General features: G+C 40.7%; 1 protein-coding gene across 3 annotated transcripts; it reads right to left on the bottom strand.

The window, feature by feature from the left end:
* Positions 1–2,907: 2,907 nt before the first annotated feature.
* On the bottom strand, positions 2,908–14,984 carry GLYAT (glycine-N-acyltransferase). Of its 3 annotated transcripts, none has more exons than XM_074336423.2 (6): positions 14,537–14,984; positions 9,346–9,441; positions 7,163–7,270; positions 5,614–5,740; positions 3,833–4,004; positions 2,908–3,409 (listed from the first exon to the last, which is right to left on the bottom strand). In XM_074336423.2, exons 1-6 carry the CDS (start codon positions 14,573–14,575, stop codon positions 3,007–3,009), a joined length of 945 nt encoding a protein of 314 aa, XP_074192524.2. In that variant the 5' UTR covers positions 14,576–14,984; the 3' UTR covers positions 2,908–3,006. The 3 variants fall into 3 exon arrangements, with proteins under 3 accessions (XP_074192524.2, XP_019575401.3, XP_019575400.3); XM_019719842.3 differs by having other exon boundaries at positions 14,663–14,984; XM_019719841.3 differs by having other exon boundaries at positions 14,595–14,979.

Genomic DNA, 14,984 nt, shown 5'->3' with positions numbered 1-14,984 from the left:
ATTGCCCCGTGTGTGATGCTCTTGGACTTTGTTCACCAAACCCGTGCTCACAACACCATGTTCTGTCTCTACTTATTAAATAGGCAGAAGCTCATTCAACCAAAAATTTAGAAAAAAAAAAGTGACATGTCCAGCAACAGAAGATAGAGAAATTAAATTAGAATTCTTCCATATAATATTATGCAGTCATTAAAAATGATTATGTGGTCAGAAGCATGGGGGGATAAGAGATAGCCCTGGTCTCTCCCACTGAAGTTACAACAAGTTGAACTGTTATAATTCAACAAAGGCGTCCCTGCTCAACACATAAACATGTGTGAGATCTGCGCGTTGAAACAACTGAAGGTAGACCAAGGGGGTGAACAGGGGAGGAGGAGAGGGAGAAGGGCAGAGACAGGTGCTCTCACTAAGGGTCTTAGGAGAGGGGAGGAATCAGGTTGCAGCATGCACTCTCTGCAGCCCTAAAGATCAGAAAGGTAGAATAAACATCTGGCCTGCGTGGTCATCGCACACTGTGGCTTAACCCAGTGACCCAGGCAGAGATGGAACACAGAGGTGTGGCAGCTGTGGCCTAGCAGCCACCATTGCCAGGCAGAAAACAAAGCCATGGAATCTGGCTGCATGCCCTTACACTCTGAGAGCTAGCAGGGGGACCAGGAAGAAGCTGGAGGAGTGAGTGTCAGGTTACAGAGCACACTGTTTGCAACCCTGAGAATGAGAGGTAGCTTCTAGAACCAGAGAAGTAGAAGTTCCTTCCTGAGCAGCAAGCATACGCGGCTGCCAGTCCCAGTGACAGGGGTGGAGATACAGAAGTGAGACAGCTAAGGTCTGGCAGTTGCCATTACTGGGAGGGGAACAAAGCCACTGTCATGCGGGGTGGCCTGCGGGGTCTCAGCTCCTGCTCCCCCACATAAGAACGCAGGACATGGTGAGGCCAAAAAGGAACACCCACCACTTTCGGGGAAACACGATATATGGTCTTTAGTATGTTGAGGTACTTTCCTTATGTACCCATTTTCTTAAGTGTGTTTTTTTTTAAGTTTATTGGGACGACAATTGTTAGTAAAATTACATAGATTTCAGGTGTACAATTCTGTATTACATCCTCTATAAATCACATTGTGTGTTCACCACCCAGAGTCAGTTCTCCTTCCATCACCATATATTTGATCCCCTTTACCCTCATCTACCACCCCTGTCCCCTGTTACCCTCTGATCTTAAGTGTTTTAATCATAAATGGAGGTTGTATCTTGTCAAATGCTTTTTCTACATCTATTGATATCTTAAATTTTTTATCCAGTATTTTATTTATGTGGTGTACCATATTGACCAATTTGCATATGTTGAACCATCCTGTGCTCCTGGAATGAACCCCACCTGATCATGATGTATAACCTTTTTAATGTATTTGATTTGATTTGTAGTGTTTTGTTTAGGAAGTTTGCCTCTGTATTCATCCGAGATATTGGTCTATTGTTTTCTTTTCTAGTGTTAATTCTTACCAGGTTTTGGTAACAGGGTAATGTTGGCATCATAAAATGTGGTAAGAAGTATTGCCTCTTCTTCAAGTGTTTGGAAGAGTTTGAGAATGACAGATATTAAATCTTCACTGAATGTTTGGTGGAATTAGTTAGTAAATCTGTCTGGTCCTGGACTTTTACTTTTGGGCAGGCTTTTGATGATTATTTCAATTTCCTTACTGTTGATCATTTAATTGAGATTTTCCAGTTTTTCATGATTCAGTCTAGGAAGGTTATCTGTTTCTAAGAACTTGTTCACTTCTAGTTTATTGGTGGCACATCATCCTTCACAGTATTCTTGTATGACCCTTTGTATTTCTGTGGTGTTCATTGTACCTTGTCCTCTTTCATTTTTGATTTCGTTTGTCTTTTCTCTTTTTTCTCAGTGAGTTAGACAAAATGAACACAATTGACATTAATCTTGATCCAGGTGATTCCCAGTTGAGTGCTGTCTTTGCTGCACAATGTTGGGATTTAATGTTACTTCTCTTGAAGTGTTAGGACAGCTAACTCTCCCAACTAACGGGTACCAACCAGAAAAAATATCCCTCTGCATTACCAACCATACTCACCCATGACACTGTTGTCTTAACTGCATAGAATTCAGGCACATGAAACAATGTGCCAAGGTCAAATGAAACAATAGGTCCCGATTCTGTACTGTTCTCCCCCTCAACTTCTATCTCTTCTCAATAAATATCTACCTCCTTGGTCTGGGTCCTCCCACTCTCCATAAACTCACCCCATATTCTTATCATCATGAACCACTTAACTTCAATTTCTATAATCAAACACAGAATCTCTGGTGGTTTGGGGTGTTTTAGAAACCTCCATTTTTAGAAACAATAATGAATCATTTTCCCTGGTGTGGGAGTGAGGAGAGGACAGGCTAATATAAGTTAGTCCTTTTCTTAGTAACTCTCCCTGCCATACCATGTATGTAATGTTTAACCTAAATACGTCCTATGTTTTGTGTAAAATATATTTAATGTACTCATAAAGCAGCAATCAGAGGACAGAATAATCTCTACAGACCTACCGAGCAGAGTTCACTTGATGAACATTAAGAGAAAGGCTATAGAAAGAGAAAGGAATAAGTCATAATTCCCAGAAAACATTACCCCTTCTTGGAAAATTGGGCAAGTCTCCACCAATCCCATGCACTAGGAGTTTCAGGAGAAGCCATTTGGAGCCACACATAGCTGATGAAGAAGTGTCACCGAGATCTCCAGAAGTGTGGGGACCTAAAGTATGTGGGACCATGCAGGGTACCTGGGACAGCTTTACATGGACAAATCTAAGGGAAGCCTGTGAGTGATTTGAATTCAGGGACCATGGTGGTCCTGCTGACCATGCATACCGCTTCCCCAGAGACCAGTCTCTTACTGATGATTGCAATTACCATTTATTCTTTTGGTCCATCCACTCATCCACTACTCCAGCCACGTGCCCAGGCCCATTCGACACTGTCTTGTGTGTAGGACATCACAGAGGCACACAGTGCCACTGGTTCCAGTCACAGGGCATGGGGAGATGATGCAGATTATAACATGTCTTCTGCATAATTTTGTTATTCTTGTCGACATGAGAATACGTGGGGAAGCCGAGTTTCTCCATAGCCTGGGACTGGGTATAGACAACATAGGTGACGAGACCCTGGGCTCTGTACTCAGGCATGGTGCCTCCCATCCGCATCTCTCCTGTCTGGTCCATCAGGCTCCAGGACACGGGGGTCCCCTCAGGCCCCAGCAGAGCGACGCTGGGGAAGCTCCTGATACAGCGCTCGATGAATCTCTGGCTCCTCTCATTGCCACCAAAATGCCATAATTTATTCACCAGGGCAGCATGGGTGACATCCAGGGATGAGAGTTTAAACATCTCTTGGTTGCTATGGAGGTTCCAAGAGAAAAAGCAAAGTCCATGATTATTTATTATATTTGTTCTTATCTCTGTTGTCTTGAGAGACTGACTAGGCAGCGGGGATAGCAAATGCAAGTCCTGGAGTAGGGTGAGCTTGTGATGACACAGGGACAGAAATAAGGCCAGTGTTGCTGGAGGCAGAAAGCAAGGAGCAAAAGAGAAGTCGGCCAAGTTGACAGAGGCCTGGTGTATTCCAGATGACAGAGGAGGTGGTGGGAGCTTTTTAAGCAGGAGATGAACATGCTCTAAATTACATTTCTAAACATGATTGTTCTGGTTGCTTTGAATAATATTGATTATGGGATGGACAGAGTAAAAACAGGAGGAGAAGTTGGGAGGCGCTTCAGGACTCAGAGGTGGGAATAGTGGGAGGGACTTTTATCAAACTTACATGGCTTTCGGTTTGCCACTGTTGGGGGGTAAATTCTTCACATCCAACAGAGAAGGAACCAGTTTCTTTATAGTCTCAGTTGTCATATAGAGAAAGCGCTGTGTTTGCTCAACTTTGAAGGATTTCATGACTGCTAGATTTTGTATTGCCTCATTCAGGCCGGACTGTGAACCTAGAGGGGATTATAAAGAGAGATGCGATGATTTCAGTTCGTTCTATGGAGAAGCTGTCCAGTGGAAGAGCAAGTGCTAGGAATTAGGGTCAGAAAACCTTGGTTCTGGCTTGGTGCTGCCACTATGTGATGGAGGCCACGGAATCAGGATTTTTGTAACTTCCTCATTTTACTTAAGTGAAGAAGTGCTCAGAAATTCATGCAGTCATGGTTATGCCATTTGTGGCAATATCAAACTGGAACCAAGATTTCTGGGCTACATATTCATGCAGTTTTGATAATCATAGGAGATGAGTTATTTTAAAAAATAGTAGTGTACATCTACTGCACATTTACTATGTTTCTAGTATGGTAGATTGTTGCAGGAATGGCCCACAATTTGTCCACATTTCCTCTATCCATTCCCGGGAATAGTTCCCTCCTGCATTGCATCTGACCTTCGCCGTATGACTTCTTTCCAATGAGGAAGGGTAAATTTGATGTAGGGAGAGGTTTAGGAGTGCTTCCACATTGAGGCTTTGCCTCTCTTTGTGTTCTTAATTACCTTGAGACCAACAGCATATAAATAGGCCTAGACTAGCCTGCTGATGACTTGTGCTCCTATCGGGTTGTCACCAGAGCAACCAGCACTGACAGCTAGAACCATCATTAAGACATGTGACTGATAGTTTAGTGGTTACCAGAGGATAAAGGAGGGGGGAGGTGGTAGATGAGGGTAAAAGGGATCAAACATATGGTGATGGAAGGAGAACTGACTCTGGGTGGTGAACACACAATGTGATATATAGATGATTTACTACAAATTTGAACACCTGAAATCTATGTAACTTTATTAACAATTGTCACCACAATAAAATTTAATAATAAAAAAAGACACATGACTTAGGCCATGCTAGAACATCCAGCCAATAGTCCACCCATTAATGGATTGCAACTGCATGAGGAAACCCAAATGAGACCAGCAAAAGAAATGCCTTGCAAAGCCCAGTCCAGATTGTTTCACAGAATTACGAGGTTTGCTATGCAGCAAAAGTTAACAGACACATCCAGGTATTGTGCTAAGCAATTCTTATTCAAGATTTTATATAATCCTTTCAACACCCCTGTGTTTTAGGTACCATTATTATCCTCAGTTTTATATATGAAAGCCGCAATCTTAGCAAGAATAAGTCACGTGGCTCAGATTATATAGCAAGTGACAGATGCCATCCTCGGGAGTCTGACTCCGGAGGGTATGCTTGTAACCATGCCACTTGTCCTTCAGGACCTGGGAGGTATTTGAAGGTACCAGTTGTCATTCTTATTCTAGGAGCAGAAGCCCCTAGGGAAACTCAGCTCTGGCACTCAATCAACCTAAGGGATTCTGGGTATGTTTGCAAAATACGCCATAAATTCTTGGCTATCTAATAATTATGTTATGGTTCCATATATGAAGCCAGTCTTTGCAAGTTTGAGGGTGTTTTTCCCTCTTTACAGGTATAGTAGAAGCAGAGTCCAAAAATGACAGCAGGCTGAGGGTCTGGAGCTTGGAGAAAGGAGATACGAGCCACAGGGTAAACTGTTGAGGACAGAGAAGTGAGTCAACACAAATCCCATTCCTCTTACTTACTTTGGATCTGCAAGTGCTGTTTCCAGTTGATGACCTCTGGTGAGCTAAGGAAGTGCTGAGAGTTCTCAGGGTCCTTGGAGTAGATTTGATAGGTATTGGTGTAGTGATCAAAATCATCTATCATCTCCTGTCATCATTAGAGAAAGGAGAATAGGGAAGGAAACTTCCATGTATTTCATGATTATAATACTTTTTCTAAATTCCATTTTTCTGTGAAAATTTTAAGTACTAAAATATTGGTATTTAATGGTGCATTATGATTATTTCTGAATCATTTAATCATGAGGTGAAGAGTTTCAAGTATTCAATTTATAATGGAAAATTACAGAACAATACTATTCTCTGCCCATATATTGCTTTAAAATTTCAAATCAAGCAGCGACACTAGTATTTAGAGAGCATTGTTCTAGAATTCCATGATCCTCAACAGGAAGAAGAGAAAAATCAATCGACAAGGAAGAGCTTCTGTTGCAAGAATAATATTTACTACAGTTCAAATAGTTACAGAACACAAAAACTATGAATATGACAGTATTAAATTTGGTTACTCTGGATTAAAATTTCCATCTATACTTAACGAACTCAAAGAAGACGAAACCCACTTAGAAATGTTTGCTTAAAACAATCCTATGGTTAAACAAATTATAGTTCCCGAAAAACCAAGAAACCATTTATTTAGAAGGAGCCCCATTATTAAAAAAAGATGAGATTATTAGGAGGAAGGAGGCACAGAAAAATATTACTGAAACCAGGGCAGAATTAGAAAGCTTTTTAAAAATAGTTGGTAAAAGTTGCGCAAAACACAGTCACAAATCAGCAATGACAATACTAACACATTTTCTTCCTTAAGATCACATTTAAGATAACATATCAAATGATTTTATGTCACTTCAGTTTTTATTATTAATATAAATTTCTCCATTTTATATATTATCTAATTTAGTGATTTTAAATACTATTTATTTATAGGAAAGGTACAATACTTGTATTATATAAATTTATAATTTCACTAGATGTTTTTAAATGAGCTTAAAAATTTTTGGTTTTGAAATTTTGTTTCACTAATTTTTAAAGGTTCCCCTAAAATGTATATGGAAATTCTAGCTCTATAAATTTGCTTTATACAATCACCCTACCTCACTGTCCTGCTTCACACCCTCCTACCTTTGCCCGTACTATGTCCTCTATTCTTTGTCAGCCTAACAAATTAGTTATCTACAAAATGCAAGTCAGGTGAAACTTCCACTGAGAAGTGCCCCTAACCTTATCCTGTAACCGCCATCTTCAGCCTCCATAGTTTAAACAGCTTTCGCCTGTACTATCACTGTACCTTGTGCATCTTCTGATCTTGCATACTTCACCATGAGTTATAATTTATTTGCTTCTCTCTCTTTTCCTCAAGGTTATAAGCTCCTTCAGGGCACGGACTTGTTTAACATCACTGCAAATCATTTCTATATCTCCTGGGTCTACCACCTTGCTAGGCAATTGGTAGGCACGTAGCAAATAAGAAAGCAGAAGTGTATTCATTCCACATCAGGCTCCTTACCTGCTCCTGAGGGCGGACAACTACTGTATTATAATCAGGCCACTTGTCCACCAGGACCTTTAGCTTGAATGGGTTTCCTTGGTTCATGTGGAAGACGGTCCCATAAACCTACAGCATCCCAAGAAAGTGGGAGGGTAAGTATATTAGGAAAGGATGAAAAAGTGTCCTGTTTGATCAGGACAATAAATTCTTTCTGTGAGTTCATGAAATTTAATGCAAAGAACCAAATAGGGCACCTAGGTCAAACAATCTCCTTGTACTACAGGTCAAATGAGAAGACCTTTTTCTTCCCCTCCATTATGAATCATGCATGCATATAGGAAAATATTTGGACAAATAAAATTCATGATTGTAAGAACATCACTCTTTATTTTAGCATTTCATCTTTTCCCAGACTTTTTCCTATTCATACACACAGAGATACATAATTGAACAAAAATAAGATGATCTGATACATGTTTTTTTCCCCACTAAATTTACTGTGGGCATATTTTTATGTTCATAAACACATACTTTTCAGTTGTTTTCTAATGGCTGCACAGGATTCCATTATATGAATGTATCACCATTTCATTTATTCATTTGGTTATTGACGGTTATTTCAGCTGTTTCCAACTTTTCACTTTAACAAATAATTCTCTATAAAATATGCTTGCACAGAAATCTTTGCATGGGCATTTGATATTTTTTTAGAATATACAGAAAACTAATTGTTGGTTCAAAGACTATGTTTAAAATTCTTTAACACATATGTCCATATTACCTTCTGGAAAGGTCAAATGAACTCCCACCAACAAGCTGAGGCTACAACACAGTGCTCAAGAGAATAGGGTGTGGGGTCCCCTGCCTGGCGGCCACCTTGGATCCCTAACCCCACCACGTTGTACAGGCTATTGAGAGAGAAGGAGCAGTGGGGAGAGAATGAATTATGTCAAGCCTGTGAACATGAAGTGTCCATGTGGTTTGGTGCTTGGGAATATGGCAGCATGGGCCTTATGACAATTGCGAACACAAATCCACAGTTACCAGCAAGGAAACATGCCAATGACCAAAGGTCCAAAAGATGGTAGACACTTTAATGGCTTCCCCAGGGACAGATGAAGTCCAAGGACTATATCAGTATCCCTCCCTCCTGCCACCTTCCACCTCACCAATGTAGTGACTTTAATTTTAGATTAGTTGATTTGGAGCCATTTATTTTTGGTAGTAATTAAAGAACAGACAAGTTATTACATTAGTCTCTTTCCAAAAAGTGATATGAAGCCAAAGGATCTATAAATAAAATAATGTAAATAAAATAGTATTTTCTCCTATACTGAAAGAAGTGAATAACAAATCTACTAGGCATTGAGGGAGGTGAATACATTTATCTGATCTAACATGTGTGCATGTTATAAAAGTATCATATAAAACAGGAGAAATCAGGTATCTATTTCCACAAAAAAGTTTCAGGGACAATGATTGTTACACACACACACACACTGGTGCAGACCCTATGCCTTCGGTTATTAAAGAAAAGCACAAGTAAGGACCTGAGCCTATCAGTAGAGTTGCTCTTGCGCACTTCTGGATGTAGGTATTGACGTGTATGTTCTTTCTAACCCTGAGATTTCTGATCAATTTTACTAGGTTAAGGGAGCTACTGGGATCCGACCACAAAATAGCCTGATATGCAGTAGTTCAGAGCAATTGGGAAATTTAAGTCAAACTAGGAATTGACTTATTATTAATTTCAAAGAAGACTCATGATGGTCAATGTTTCACCTGGCAAAGTGCTCTCTTAGGGGGAACAAATTAAACATTATATGTAGTCTTGCCTTTGGAGAAAAACTGGGCAAATTTCCAGGGCTGTTATGGAATGTTCCTTGGAAAGGAGTGAGGAATACTTTTTGAATCACAGAGCACAGGGCAAAAGACTGTGGTAGGTCTCAGACATACCTATGTTCTTACCAAGCATGGCAACTCAACACATCTGTGTAATACAGGGCACATGACTTAACTGAGCCTCCACCTTCTTATCCCGTGACATGGACATCAGAGCAAATATCTTGTAGGGTATTGAATGACAGAAAATATGCAACAGTGCCTGGCACAGAATTGGTATTCAACAAATGTTATTCTCTTTTCCTCTTCTTTCACAGGAAATTTCTATTCCTTCCCTCCCTGACAATTTTCAACTGTACCTTTAAAGATTCAGGAAGACTCTTCCTCAAATATGTCTCCAACATCTGAAGCATCTGGGCACCTTGTAATGGGAACATCATGGCAGATACCTTAGCCTAGGGAGATAAACAAGAAACAACCAGGAATGAGAAGAGCTGAAAGAGATTCAGAAACAAAAGGAGCAAGTTCTATACTAATGCACAGGTCCCTCTTAGGGTCCCTTTAGTGGTGTCACCTTCACTAGGTCTTCACCATCTCCAAGGAAGGACAAGAATGGCAGAAAGCACAGGCGGCACCTTTTGGAATTTCGTAGTTCACCTTCTTACACATCGGTGAATTCCAGACATCAGTTTCACGTTATGGTAACAAGCGCATTTTAAAAATATAATGTCTTTTGAAATTTAGTTGCTATCGGTGATTTTCCTGACTCTACCAGTATTAAGCTGTGTAACCTTGGGAAAGTTACTTAGTCTCTCTGTGCCTTGGTTTCCTCAGGGTAGATGGGATAACAGCACTAATCAACTTCCAGAATTTGTGCGGGTTAAATGAGTTAATACATTAAATGAGTAAGTAGGTACTTAGAAGAGTAGGTTTCATATGGTAAGCACTGAGCGTGCTATTTTATCACTACGACCAGTCTTCCTCCTCTCTCTCTGCTCTTCCTTGTATTTCTTTTTCTTCTCCTCCTCTAGCCCTCCTCCTGCTCCTCCCCAGTTGTGTACAAGTGCTGTACATTGTATGATATTTTGATGCAGCCTTTCTAATGGAGGGCATTTTGACATGGTCTAAAATATAAACAACTAACCTTTTTTTCTTTTTTTTAAATTGCCAAGTCATCGTCCCAGATGGTACCCTCGTCCTATCAGTGAGTCTTACCCTGTTTCTGAGTCTTACTCCATCTCTAAGCCTCACTCTTGGATCTGTGATACATATTGTACAAAGCACTAGGTAGTATAAAAATAGCATTTTTTTTTTACATATTTGACCTACTGTATCAACTTGAGATTACCAAAACATTCCATAATACCCCAACAATATGAAAAAAGGGGAGAAAAGAGGCTGTACCAGTTTTTGATTTTGGAATTGTGATCATTGGAGGAGTACGTTACTTGTAAGTGAGAGGACGTTGAATTAAAATCCCTGGGACTGCGATGCAACACTCCAGGCCCGAAGAGTGTAACTTTGTGATTTTAGAAAAGGAGGGAGGAAACCTCCGCTTTTGGCCAAGATTGGATACCAGGATCTCGATTTACCTTTTCTTGGACGGGGGGCAGTGCAAAACAATGATACCCCCAAAAAAGGAAAGCAGAAAATATGAGACGTATGATTGCATCAGCTTATTGTATGAAGGCTGCAGCTCAAGGAAATGGAACCTGACCCTGAGCACACGGGTCTCACTGACTGAGCATACAGAGATTGGAGTTTGTGGAAGACAGGGTAGCGCTTCACACAGAGAGAAAGTAGAAAGAGAGACAGCTAGGGCTAGGGCTAGGGCTAGGGCTAGGGCTAGGGCTAGGGCTAGGGCTAGGGCTAGGGCTAGGGCTAGGGCTAGGGCTAGGGCTAGAGCTAGAGCTAGAGCTAGAGCTAGAGCTAGAGCTAGAGCTAGAGCTAGAGCTAGAGCTAGCTAGCTAGCTAGCTAGATAGATAGATAGATAGATAGATAGATAGATAGATAGATATAGATAGATAGATAGATAGATAGATAATAGATAGATAGATAATAGATAGATAGAGATCTGGAGCTCTTCAGAGAAAGTGATCTCCTCGAATCTTTGGCACATTACTGACCTGTGTAAGGGGAAGCTACCTTAGACTTTGTCTTAGGGGAATAAGCACTGCAAAGGGGCAGGTGGAAAACTTCATAGATCTCACACAAAGCTGTGAATAGTTTATGTTTCCCACAGGCTGGAGTGGAAGTTCTCAGAACATAAGTCTATTGAGTAAGATGCTCCGGATTAGCAGGAGGGTGAAACTTGGCCACGTCTGCTCAAGATCCATTCTAACACTGGTTAGAAGAAAACCTTGAAATGATCCATCTGATTGCAATAACTTAGATGTGCACCAGAACAAAATGCAATGCTCTCAATAAGTATAGCAACAGCTATCAACTAACAGTATATAATTCACATTTTCCAGCATCCAAAAACAAAACAAAACAAAAACAACAACAAAAATGCTAGGCATGAAAAGAAATGGGAAAACGTGATTCCCTAACCAGCCGAAAAGCACAGGTCAGTAAGTATTGACTCAGAAGGGACATTTGCAGACTTTATGGTCAAAATGTTTTCCTTATTGTATTGGTGTTTCTTCCCCTATTGGAATGGTCTCTTTCCCCCACTTCCATGCAATAACACTTGTAAATAAGGTTTCTCCTTACCTAAAGAAATTTTAAAAATAGGGAGATGCAGAGATATTGGAATAGCAAACGTGGATATTAAATAGCTATAATAACAGTGCTCCTCATGTTTGACAAGATGGAGGAAAACATGAACAATGAAGAAAAAATGGAGGATATAAAAGAGACCCTGATGGAGCTTACAGAACTGAAAAACATACACCTAAAATGAAATATACATTGGGTGTTACTATAAGTTCATCAGACATTACAGAAAAAAAGATCAGTGAAACTAAAGATACAGCAATTGAAACTATCTATAATATGTTACACAGAGCAAAATAAAAAAGACCATAGGACCAATTATTGCTAATATGTCACCATCTTTTCCAAATTGATGTATAGTTTATAATTAGTTATAAAACACCCAAAAATTAATTGTAAAACATTACAAGCTGATTTTAAAATTTACGTGACTTCAAAGCTTACTAGAAAGCTGCAGTAATCATGATAGAGAGGTTTTGGTATAAGGATCAACAAATAAATCAATGAAATGGCATTGAGGGTCCAGAAGTAGACATTTGTGGTCAATTGGATTTCTACAAAGATGTCTAGACAATTAAATAAAGACAGGATAGTCTTTGCAACAAATGGTGCTGATTTTTAATTTTTAACAATGATTTCTTGATAGACTCAGGTGGTTGTAAATTTCTGAAGGTAGGTGTTAGAAGAAAGTCATTGCTGTCTGTACTTATTTGCTCCTCCGCTATTTTCTGCCTTCCCACCCGCCCCCAGGTCCTTTATCTAAAATAGCTCCCCAGACAGATCAACCTCCTGGTCAAAATGGCAGACTAGGAAGATCCTGGGCTCAATTCTTCTAGGACACACCAAAACTACCACTATGTAGAGCAAGTATCTCTGCAAACAATCCAAAGACTAGTGGAACAGATGCGCTATAACTGGAGAATATTAAGGAGGCTGTGAAGGAAAAGCCACATCAAGACAGATAGGCGGGGCAGAGTCGGTATGCTCAGGACCCACACCCTGGGTGTGACATGCCACAGGCAGGAAGGATATTACGGCCACAGACTTCCCCCAATGACCCAAGTGTCTAAGACCCACCTCAGGCTTCCCAGCCTGAGGGACCCGGACTGGCACTGGGAAGGGGAGCCCGTATAACTTCTGGTTTAAGGACAAGCCAGGCATCTGAGGGAGCCGAGGAGCTGTGGGAAACTGAGTGTCCACTCTTACAGGGCCCACACACAAATTCAGTCCCAATGAGTTTCAGTGCAGAGACAGCAGTTTGAAAAGCATATGCGAAGGGCCATATGCGAAGCAGATACAGTGACTGTTTCGGAGGCATGTGCTGCAGGGGCTGGAATCTGTTGGAGCTTTCTCTGGGGACCGTGGTGGGTGCCACTTAGCTTGGTTTGTTTCGTTTTGCTCTCCTTCCACCTAGACAGCCCCAGGTTGGTGGGTGTCCGATCTGGCACTCTCCCTGAAACTGCTACTAACAGTAGTAGTACTTCCCTAGGTGTGAACTCCTCTGGGGAAGAGAGCTGATCTTATTCATTACCTTGTCCCTTACGCTTATCATTATCCCTGCCTCATAATATGCCTTTAATAAGTGGATGGTGAAGCAGTGAATGCATGAAATGCTTATAGTAGCCTTTCTGTCTGATTTTTCCACTGTCCAAAGCATAGATATGATTAATTGACAAATTCAAGCAACGTATGTATATTGAGTGCTTAATATATGCTGGGCATGAGAAAGATTTTAAGCTACTTTATGCTAAGTTATGTCTTGAAGAAAAATCCAGACCAGACCAGTGTAGAGATAACTTTGTCATATATTTGAAGGCCTTAGGACTGTGAAAATGGAAATTTCTGAAAGCTAATCTTATCTTTTATTCAGAGGCAACTCACAAGGAGGTTACATGAGTATGACATGCACGGAGAGTTTGCTGTCAAAGCCGTGGGGTGTGATGCTACCATATTCCCTGAAAAGTGTAGCGTCCGTACCACCCTCAAAGGAGGTGCACACAAACTAACAACCAAGGATGGTGCCAAATGACTAGGGGAGACTGAAAATGACTGAGACTGAGATTCTGACACAGTCACTGTGAGATGGCGAATTGGGCCACAGGCAACTTCCTCGTGAGTGAGCTTCAGAATCTTTAACTCAGTCATTCCAGAAGTAGAAAATTAACAGAAAGAAAACAGTTCAAAAGGAAAAAAGCTCTAAACAGAATTAGATAAAGTCACACACACATAAGCACGGTCTGCGCAAAATCCCAATGTCCAGCGATAGGGAAAGGTAATATATGATCTACTGGGGTGAAGCAACTCTACAACACTCACATTATACCTGTATGTATGGACACATTGGGAAAGTGTTAGAAGAAAATGAGAGAATGTAGGACATAAAACAGTCCATAGAGCACATAGAGGAGCATAAGTTTAAACAGAACACAGACAAATAAAAAAATAGATTGTGGTCGTAGCAGTATAGGGGAAATCTTTAAAGTAAATTTGCTTACTATACGACTTAAAAAAATGATAAATCTGGTTTGAAATCTTGTCTATATTCATCTACTTATTTCCTTTCTGACTTTAAGTACAACAACCTTCTCATCAGCCAGGCAGAAAAAACCTTATAACATAACCAGAAGGATTAAGTATGGTCACGTTTGCAGTGCCTCCACACATTCAGTGCTCCCTTCACCCACCCGCTTCCAAAAGTGCCCAAATCTCTCCTCATTCATTTATCAGTTCAGATCAGAAACCTGCAAGAAACTTTTATAGCACCTAACTAGTTGCCGTTTACAGAGTAGGCGCTAGACGTATGTTTTTTTAAGTTGAACTTATTCATTTACCTTAGGTATATGATATTGAGCAGAGCACAGTATGAGCATTTTGAATTGTGTCACTTACGTGGACAGGATGCCGCAAAGCAATGATTATCTCTTTTGAGGTGGGGAGAGAAGGGCATGAGTCCTCACCCGGGGAGCTGCCTCTACACCAATCTTCACAGTTGTCCCCAGGAACAAATGAGAAGAACAGACTTCTAGATGAAGAAATTTCCCCCTGATGTGGTCAGTTCTGCAGTACCTTACAGAGTGCAATTTGGCGTGTCTCTTCCAGAAACTGCTGAGCTTAGGTTTCTAAGGTGGACCTTACACAAAGTGAAAAATTCCTGGTGTTAGCGCTTACGCAATCCAGCCCTTCCTTTGGGAGCCTCGTGCTGAAGGAGCTGCTTCTGCAAGGTTCACAGGTTGACAGTGTGCCGCCGGAGCTATTTTTTCCCAAACGCCAGGCTGCTCT

The sequence above is a fragment of the Rhinolophus sinicus genome, chromosome 14, assembly GCF_057876585.1.
Source record: "Rhinolophus sinicus isolate RSI-liver-muscle chromosome 14, RSI-T2T, whole genome shotgun sequence".
NCBI classification, from domain to species: Eukaryota; Metazoa; Chordata; class Mammalia; order Chiroptera; family Rhinolophidae; genus Rhinolophus; species Rhinolophus sinicus.
Note: the sequence above shows the minus strand (reverse complement) of the source record. Positions and strands in the feature narration are given on the sequence as shown.